The following is an 8,924-nucleotide window of genomic DNA, read 5'->3' on the forward strand; positions in this document are numbered from 1 at the left end:
AGGTAAGGCTGACTGGCCTGTAGTTCCCCGGGTCCTCTTTTCTCCCCTTTTTGTAGATGGGAACCACACTGGCCCTCTTCCAGTCCTCTGGCACCTCTCCAGAGCACCACGAGTGTTCATAAAGCCGCGCCAGGGGACTTGCAATGACCCCAGCGAGTTCCTTCAGGACTCTAGGGTGAAGATCATCCGGGCCGGCTGACTTAAAAACGTCCAGCCCCTCCAGAAGCTCCCTAACTAAATCCTCACTCACTCTAGGCCCAGGTGAGCCTCCCCCGGGGCCCGAAGGGGACCCAGCAGGGAGGTGGCAGTTCTGGTCCTTGCTGAGGAAGACATCTAGGCCTAGGTGTTATCTAGGCCTGGAGTGGTTTACCCATGCGGATGGGTGGTGACACAGAAAGTAAACCACTTCAGGCTTAGATAACGTCCCCCAAACTGGGTTCTGTGCGGTTATGCCAGGTAACTTGTGTGGTTAGCTGGCATAACCCCTGGGTGAGGGGGATTCACTAGCCAGGGGCTACAAGATCATTTCACAGCAGGAAGAGAGCATGCAGGTCTTCTCATCCCCACCCTTCTTGCTGTCTTGCATCTGAAGACATTTGGGATCCCTGCTATCTCAGTGCACCAAGGAACGGATGACCCCTTTTTTGGGAGCACCTTTGCTTAGGCAAATAACCCCCTGCCCAAGCAGAGAGTGCCCAGAAGATGAATGCACTTAAGAGGCTGACCCTGTGAGTCCTTGCTCGGTAGCTATTGTTTCTTCCTCATCCCTTCTGCATAGCTGAGCAGCTTGCTTGATATCGATGGGCTACTGGCCTGAATAAGGGGATGCAGGATCTGGCCTGTGCTTTCTTCCTCCTCCTTGAGATGTGTAGAAAGTTGTTCACCTTGTTTGCTGGGGCTCTTTTGCAGAGAACCTCCACACACAGCAGCCACCCATCTGAAAGCTTGACAGCTGCAAATGAACAGTCTCAATCAATCCCTGGGAAAGCAAACACAACTGACATGGCTGCCAATGGCTGTGGTATATATCTCCGGTCACTGAGGCTTCTTGCCTGCAAACTGCTGCAATCAGCACTCTGGCTAATTACAAACACGGGGGAAAGGCAGACCAGCATGGTAGGGGGAAAAAAATCAATGCTTGAAAATAGCATCAACAGCACGCGCCTGGGGCAGATGGGCAAGGGGGTTGAAGATGCGTGCCCCTGGGAATTGCCCCTGGGCAGTAGTAATGAGGCCACAGGGGCTGGGAGTGACACAGAAGCCAGCCCGTGGAGCAGTGGGAAAGCAAGGGCCACCTTTAACGTATCTGTGTGTGTGTGCGCGTGTGTGTGTGCGCACATGCATTAGGCACGAGTTTGTCTCTCCAGGCCTCTCCTCATGCAGATGTCTGTGTGTCCTGCTTATGGCCAAGCAGTGGTTCTTGAGTGCTGTCGACTCGAGGCTCCCCTGGATAGACTTGAGGCACGCTTCAGAAAATGCCAGCTTTTAGTATTCACTCTTTTTTTAACTACAGAGCAGTTCTTCTCTTGCAAAGAACAGGCCTGAATGTTTTTAATGCTACCGATCCCTACTTGAAATCTCTGGGTTTACCTTGTGAACCACATTTGCGCACCTCTCGGTGCTGGTATTGCGTGGGGCCCTGGGACACCCTTGAAAGGATCTCAAGGCCATCTAGGATGCCGCGACACCCTGTTGTAGAGCCTTGGTCTGACCTCGAGACCACTGGCCTGACCGCTGTCCTAGAGCCTTGATCGAGCTCCCACTCGTGAGGAGCATCCTCTGAACTCAAGGGAGGAATGATTGCCTGGCCAATACCTTTTTACTCCAGTAGACATTTTTCTAAGTGCTGGACGAATCTTCCTCTGCAGACTCTTCGGCAGGGGCTAAGATATGAGGGGCCGAGCGCGGAAACGTATCAGAAACTGTCATGAAACCACTGAGCCGGTTTCCCTTCCTGCAGCGGAGAGCATGCAAAGGAGTGACAGCTCCCGGAGAAAGCCAGCCAGCCACCCCTTCTGCTGCATGGACCGAAGTGTGGTTGGAAACAGATGGGACCATTTGCTTAATTACATGATTTTTGCCCTGGCAGCACTCTGCCTTTTAATATTATCTCGTTAGTGAGATCTGTCCATGCCGTAGCACTCTGTGGGGTGGGTGTGAGCAGGAAATGGCTGTTGCATTGCAAGTGGCTTTTTTTTTTTTAAGAGATCATAGTAAGGAAGGATTAAGCTGTGTCAGCCGGAGCAAGTTTCCTGCAGCAAACGCTGGAACTGTGACCATCTGCACCATGGGGCAGGTCATCGTGGGATGATTTCATGGGGAGCTTGAGTAGGAACTAAGATGAGACAAATGTTGTCTCTTGGGCTGGATTGACCTTGGGTAGCTCTTTGGTTTCCTCTGGCTCGAGTCCCCCTCCCGTGAGAAGCGGGTAGGCATATTTGCCCATTCCCTTGGGTATTTGAAGGGGCTGTTCATGTCCGCAGGTGGAGAGGGGTGATAGGACCCAGACTCAGTTTCCTCTATCACCGAGGCTAGGATTTGAACTCAGGTCTTCAGTGCCAAGACAGGTGTTGCCTTCCTCTCCCCAGCGCTGCTCCAAGAACCTCCCTTCCATTTTCTCCCTGACCTTCTTTGCTTTGATTTCCCTTGGTTTACAGCCTTGCTCCTGGACGTCATGATTGTGGCTGGCCTGCAGAAGCTGGCCAAGCGGAAAGGCCCGTACGACATCAGTCCCGGCTTCTTGGACTACCTGACCATGGACGTCTACGCGTTCCCCGCCGGCCATGCCAGTCGCGCCGCCATGGTGTCCAAGTTCTTCCTCAACCACCTGGTCTTGGCCATCCCCCTCCGGATCCTGCTGGTTATCTGGGCCTTCTGTGTGGGGCTTTCCCGTGTCATGATCGGACGGCACCACATCACGGACGTCCTGTGTGGCTTTGTCTTCGGGTACTTGCAGTTCAGGCTGGTGGAGTTGATATGGATGTCTTCCAACACATGTCAGATGTTGATATCCATCTGGTGAGCACGGCAGGCCTGATGCTTTGACGCTGGAAACAAGTGGACACGTTACCTTTCTCTCTCATTATTTTTTATATGTTACTCTCCGTGTTGGGTTAGAAACAAATGAGTAGTGGTATTTTTTAATGTTACTTCCCTGCCTGAAAAAAACCCAGCACTGTTTCTTGCAACTGTTTGGGTGTCAGTAGTCCAGGGCCATCGCCATGTTCTGGCCGTTTCCTGAAGTCCTATTTGAATGGCAACCAAATTAAGCTTTAAAGGTAGCACAAGCGAGCGCTATTTGGACAGTGCACTTCTGATGCCTTGGTGTGTCCCTAGGATGCACAACACCTGTTATCCTCTCAAGGATGCTTAATTAGCTTCTTGGAGGCTAAGTGTTTTTGGCAAGAGCATCACAGTGCTTTCTTTTCCCATAAGCCCAGCCATTGTGTCTTGTACAGAGCCAGAGATCCTGCTGGACCTTCCCAGATAATAACACTTCTGCCATGTTTGTTCCTTATCATAAACAGGGAGTCTCCCCAGGGGTGATGGAAGCCCCGTCGCTCGGGACATTTAAGTACAGACTGGACAGTGCCATGCAGGGATCAATCCTGCACAGGCTCTTGGGAAATGGGACTTGTGGACCCAATACCGTTGAGCACTTAAGCTCATGCTTTATTTTGAGTATGTGTTTAAATCCTATTGACTCCAGTAAGACGTAGGGATGGGCTGAAGTGATGCACATAATAGAGATGAAGGACTTACGCATATGCTTAAAGGTAAGCAGCTGCTAGATGGTTTGTTGAATTAGCTGTTGAAAATCCTGCTCAGCCAGGGTGACTGTCGTTTTGCTTTTGTTTCTTGGAAGGAGAAATAAAATACTCACATTTCCCTCCTGGCAAGCAGCATGGGCTGAGGTGATTCTGTGATTGCTCATGGCGGTTGGACTAGGCTGAGGTCGATGGGTCCCTAAGAGTAATTTCCATTTCCTGAACTGACTCCTGTCATTTCACACTTCTGCAGATTTAATGTGATGTTGCAAAGTGGTGTTTTCCCAGCAGCTCGAATGCAACACAACAGAGGCCAGGCATGTTCCACAAGCTGGTGGGGGGACACGGTCCTCAGCTCTGCTCCCTGCTCTGCTTTCTTCCTTTGCATCCTTGGGCAAGTAACTGAAAGTCTCTGGGCCTCAGTTACCGTATCTGGGAGATGGGGGCACTGATACTGTCCTGCCAGGGCTGTGAGGCTGAGTTCACATAGGTCTGTGATCTGGTTTGAGATTGAGATAGGTTAAGCACTGCACAGGCACTGTGCATGGCTCTTCTGTGTGTTCCTGAGCTATCCCCTGGACACCCCGTTTTTACTACAACAGGGACTATGTGCAAACACTATGTGCCTCTGAGAGGGATCTCCCCAGCACGAGTGTCTCAAGACGCTGTAGAAATGGCCCCCAGATTTTTGCAATTGTCCTCTTCTGCAAAATAATCTTGGCGTCCCCTTGGGAGCTCACTGCACCAGCTCTCCGGGGGCTCCCATGGCCGAATGCTTTGTCTCAGCTCCGTCAGAGGGTCCCGCCTTTCTCGTCTCCCAGTCAGTGGTGGAAGGTAGTCACTTTTAGTTCACCTGGCTGGAGCCACCAGGCACCACGTTCCCACCTGCTGCCATGCTTCATTGCTATCTCAGGGCAGATGCAGGGTCTGGATTCCACTCCCCCCTACCGACACCAAAGGAGGGACCCCGGATGTCCCAAGAGAAAGCTGAGAGAGGCTCCAGGCCGCCCGGTTCCTCTGGAAGGGAAGGAAGGGGGGTTTGAGTTAGCAGAGGCTGCAGGTGTGTGTGGTGGTGGTGGTTGTTTGGTAATGAATATGAAGAGAAGATAAATTGGAAATCTATGCTTGGCACGCAGCTCCAGCTGGGGGAGTCAGCCCAGAGCCCTGGGAGCCATCGACTGCTCTCCCCATGCAGAGGAGTGTAGAGGGGAGGGAGCTGGCAGGATCCAGTTGCATTTCGAGACAAGAAAAATGGATCAATCTCCCGCTGAGCTTGCTTGTGGGCAGTTGTGCAGCAGCTGGGGGGCAGCTCTCGTGGGTGCACTGTGTCCGGTCCCCTTCCCCAGGAGAGGAGCACCCTCGTTCTTGGAGAGCACCCAGCAGCGGGGAGTCGTGGGTGATAGGGAGGTACAGCCTGCTCCTGCTCCCAGCTCCTCCCTACACTCTAGGGGAAAGACTCACCCCTCTGGTCTAGCCTCTCATTGAGGAAAGGAAACCGAGATCTTTTATGGTTCCCAGGGGCTGGGAACTTCTTGGCAAAGCCATCTCTGGTGCAAGGCTGAGAGCTGCGGTTTCTCTTCCTTCTAGGTTTCCCTGGACTGAGTACAACTGAGTCCAACCTCAGGAGAGATGGAGGCAGGCCTCAGGAGCAGCCAGGAGGGTAGCTGGATGTGCAGGGGGATCTCTGACCTCTAGGGACAGTTAATCCAAAGCCCCAGGTTGAGGTTGGGGAGGGGGATGGAGATGGCCCCTGGCGTGGGAGGGGGATGGAGATGGCCTATGTAGGGGGCACCCTTATTTTGTGTTAGCTCAGACTCGTTTCCCACAAAGTTACGCTGACATAAACCTCATTGAAACCAGTGTATCCACACGGGAGCTAGCTCCAGTTTAACACAGTCGAGTCAAGCATCGCCCCTCCTTTGTGCAAATGCCCCACATCAGACGAGAAGCCAGTGCTATGAGACCAGCGCAGCTCCTGGGCACGGGCTCTCTGCGGCCGGTGTAAAGGAATCCAGGCTCAGGTTGTGGGCACTCTTGAATCTAGTTAAGAGCATCGCTCAGCCAGGCCTGGCCTCGATGTAATTAAATGGGCACTCAGACCACAGGCAGCCAGCCCCTGGCAGCTTGCAGCACAACATTCGTATGACTGCCCGGTGACTGCAGCAGTGCCAGGGGCACCAGGCCGCCTCTCTGCCCTGGTGAGCAAGAGGTTCGATCTGGCATGGCTCCCCGCTGCCCTTGGCCAGATGCTGCAGGAGGAGGATGCCTGTGGGAAGATCAAGCCCTGCAGCCAGGCGCAGGGGATTGCTGAGCTGCAGAGCAGGGCAGGGCTGGCTGTCGGCTGTCTCCTTAGCCAGCGCCTGCCCTAGAGGAGATGCCCTTGCTGATGGGAGCTGGGTTTCCTCGAGGGCAGGCTGGACCTGGCTTGAACTCCCTTCTTGCCCCCTGCCAGGCCATCCTCTATCCTAGCCAGGCTTCCTCCCACCCCTGGGGGCACCTGCATCTCTGCTTCAAGGTGGGGCCTGGCGGTCCTGAGTTGCCCTCTGGGCACTGCTGCCCCTACTGGGATGCCTGCTGCTGGCTCGCTCGGGGGGCATTAGCTGCACCTCCCAGCTGTATCCACGAGACAAGACAGCTGCCAAAAGACTTCCTTGATTCTTGCCTTTCCCCCCCACGAAGCAGAGAGCCGGGGCTCTCCACGGCCATGGCAGCGAGCCGCACTGCGCCTGCCTCATCCCTGGGCAGACATGAGCATCTCTCCTGTAAAGCAGCAGCCGCCGTGTGCCTCCCGTCAGCTGCAGCTCCACAGCCACCGGCTGCAGCTAAACAGGGGGAACCTGCCTCCATCTCTATGGCAACAGTCAGCCGTCGCAGACCCCGTTCCTCCTGCCCAGTGCAGCTCATCTGCAGGGGGGTGGCAGCACGGTGCACCCCTCCGCCGGGTTCCCGGTGCAGTGACCTTCCCAGATGGAGGGTCGCCAAGCTGCCAGGGATGCAAGCGCCGGCTCCCTCCCCTGGGGGAGTTGCTGCAGCTCGGGGGGCAGACGGTGCTCATTGCCATGATAAATCACTGTGCGTGTATGAGCGGGGCAGGGGATGGAGGGTTATCAGTTAGCAACCAGGCCCAGGGCTGGGGTGGGGGAGGGCTAGCGTGGAGCTCCAGCAGCTCTCCCTGGATGGCTTTTGGAAGCACGTGCGTCGGCGAGGGCGGGTGGTTGCAGTGCTGGTGGGAAGGGAACCGATGCGACAGCCTCTGAGGTCCAATCTAGTGGGATTCCTTATAGCTTGAGGCTCTTGCATAAATAATGGAGACCTGCTGCTCTCCAGTTTGCCGTTTGAGCAGCGATGAGGCAGGGGCGAGGGCATTCAGCAGCACGGCAGGGTACGGATGTTCAGGGCCTGATTCTCCTCCCACAAGGGCATCAGGCACCGGAGTCACTTTGTGGGAGTCAGGGGGGTTACGCCAGGAGAATGGACCCCGCCTCTGCCCTCTAGCTTTTGTATCCTCACAAGCGCTTTCTTCTTCCTAGGGTGTAATACCTGCGGCTGCTGATAAAAAGCAGGGCTGGCTAGCCAGGAGCAGGGGACCAGTTTTGCTGCCTCTCAGCAGGCCTTGCAGGGATGGCTGGAGGCGCAGGGAGCTGCATATCAACTGCCTTGCAACCCCATCATCCTCCACACCTGCGCACCCAGGTGCGGTAGCAGCATGGGGTGTGCACAGTTGTATCTTGCTCGGGAGCGGAGCAAGGCACTGGAAAATCATTGCCTTTTACAGTCTGCACACCACAGGTTTGATCCCAGCCAAGGGCAGGAGGGCCCAGCTGCTGACAGCCAGTGTCTGGAGGGCAAGCAGCAGCGTCGTGTTAATCCCCAGCACAGCGGCCAGCTGTGGGGAGAGTCCTGGCAGGGGCAGGGGGCTGAATTCCTCCCCGAGCGCAGGGCTTTGCCTTATGGCCCGTGCTCTGTCTGGACAGTGAGGCCTGCTTTAAACACAGACTCTGCTCTGCAAGTCCCGGGGAGACGCCGGGCTGCTCGGGGCTCCCCGAGCAATTCTTCTTGGGGGTGGGGGTGGGTGTCTGTTAGCAAAAGCAAGGCAGGGAAAGGGTGGGTCAGTCTCCCCCTGAGCGGTCCCCTGAGGAAGCCCAGGGAAGTGGAGGCCTCCCCGGAGAGCTGCCGGCCCTGGGGACTGGGACAGAGCAGGTAAAAGCTAGGATGTGAATGGTTCCCTGAGGGGCCTTCCTGAGACGGCTGGATGCGGGCCAGGGGGAGGGATGAGCCGCTTGCGCCTGAGAAAGGAGCGGGCTCGGCATGAGGCTAGCAGTGGCAGAAGCATGAAGCAGCCCTGCATGGGCTGCCTGGGTCCCGCTGCGGTCTGGGGAACCAAAGGAGGCGCCTGTCGGTCCCCCGCATCCTGCCAGGTGCGGGCCGCAGGGCTTTTGGCGTGCTGCAGCCAAGGGCCCCGTGCTGGTAGCTCCCCAATGGCAGTTCTCTGTTCCTGGGCTGGAGGAGACCCTTCACCCCACACCAACCAAGTGTGCCCCCGACACTGCTCCTGCCCCCCCGGCCCTGCAGCCCTGGCGGGGCAGCTTGGCGTGGAAGGGGCACAAGGTCCTGCAGGTTCATGGGGCACAGAGAGGGAATGGCTTGACTGCAACGCTCGCTCCACTCGAGAGTCCCTGGGCACAGCATTTCCCCCGAGTCCCTGTGTACAAGCTGCCCCTCTTCGCGGGTGTCGGGAGGATCAAACACCATGTCATCTGCCATCTTCCCCAGCAAGCATCACCCTCCTGGCATCTCCTGCCTTTCAGCTCATCTAATACAAAGCAGTGGAGATTAACAAGCGCCTCCGCAGAGGCCAGGGCAGTGCGTGGGTTGCTTGCACCAACGCTGAGTGTCTCTGAAAGAAGCCAGCACCTTCTGAGGTCGAGGGGACTAGTTGCCTGTTTATTTTCAGCGTGCACAGCACCGTGTCCCCCAGCCCTGGGCTCTAATGTTGTTGACAGCAGGGGAAAAAAAAAGGTTTTAATTTATAAAAAATGAAGGGAGCTGGATAAGTAGCAAATCTGGATTATAGATGTGGGCATATGGGGGAAGCGTGGCTAGGCCGTTCAGTTGTTTTTGCCCCTCCCTCCCTGGCGAAGCTAGTGTTTTATTCAA

The 8,924-nt window shown here is 55.7% G+C and overlaps 1 protein-coding gene across 1 annotated transcript in view; it reads left to right on the forward strand.

Annotated features, from left to right (window-relative positions):
- Positions 1-3,899, forward strand: part of PLPP7 (phospholipid phosphatase 7 (inactive)) — an 18,572-nt gene extending 14,673 nt beyond the window's left edge. Inside the window, exon 2 of the mRNA XM_019510694.1 lies at positions 2,658-3,899. Coding sequence (XP_019366239.1) covers positions 2,658-3,022 — 365 coding nt within the window. The 3' untranslated portion in view covers positions 3,023-3,899. The remainder of the gene's footprint in view (positions 1-2,657) is intronic.
- The last annotated feature ends 5,025 nt before the right edge of the window (positions 3,900-8,924 follow it).

This window comes from Gavialis gangeticus, unplaced genomic scaffold, assembly GCF_001723915.1.
Source record: "Gavialis gangeticus isolate Ggan-Ray unplaced genomic scaffold, GavGan_comp1, whole genome shotgun sequence".
Lineage (NCBI taxonomy): Eukaryota > Metazoa > Chordata > Crocodylia > Gavialidae > Gavialis > Gavialis gangeticus.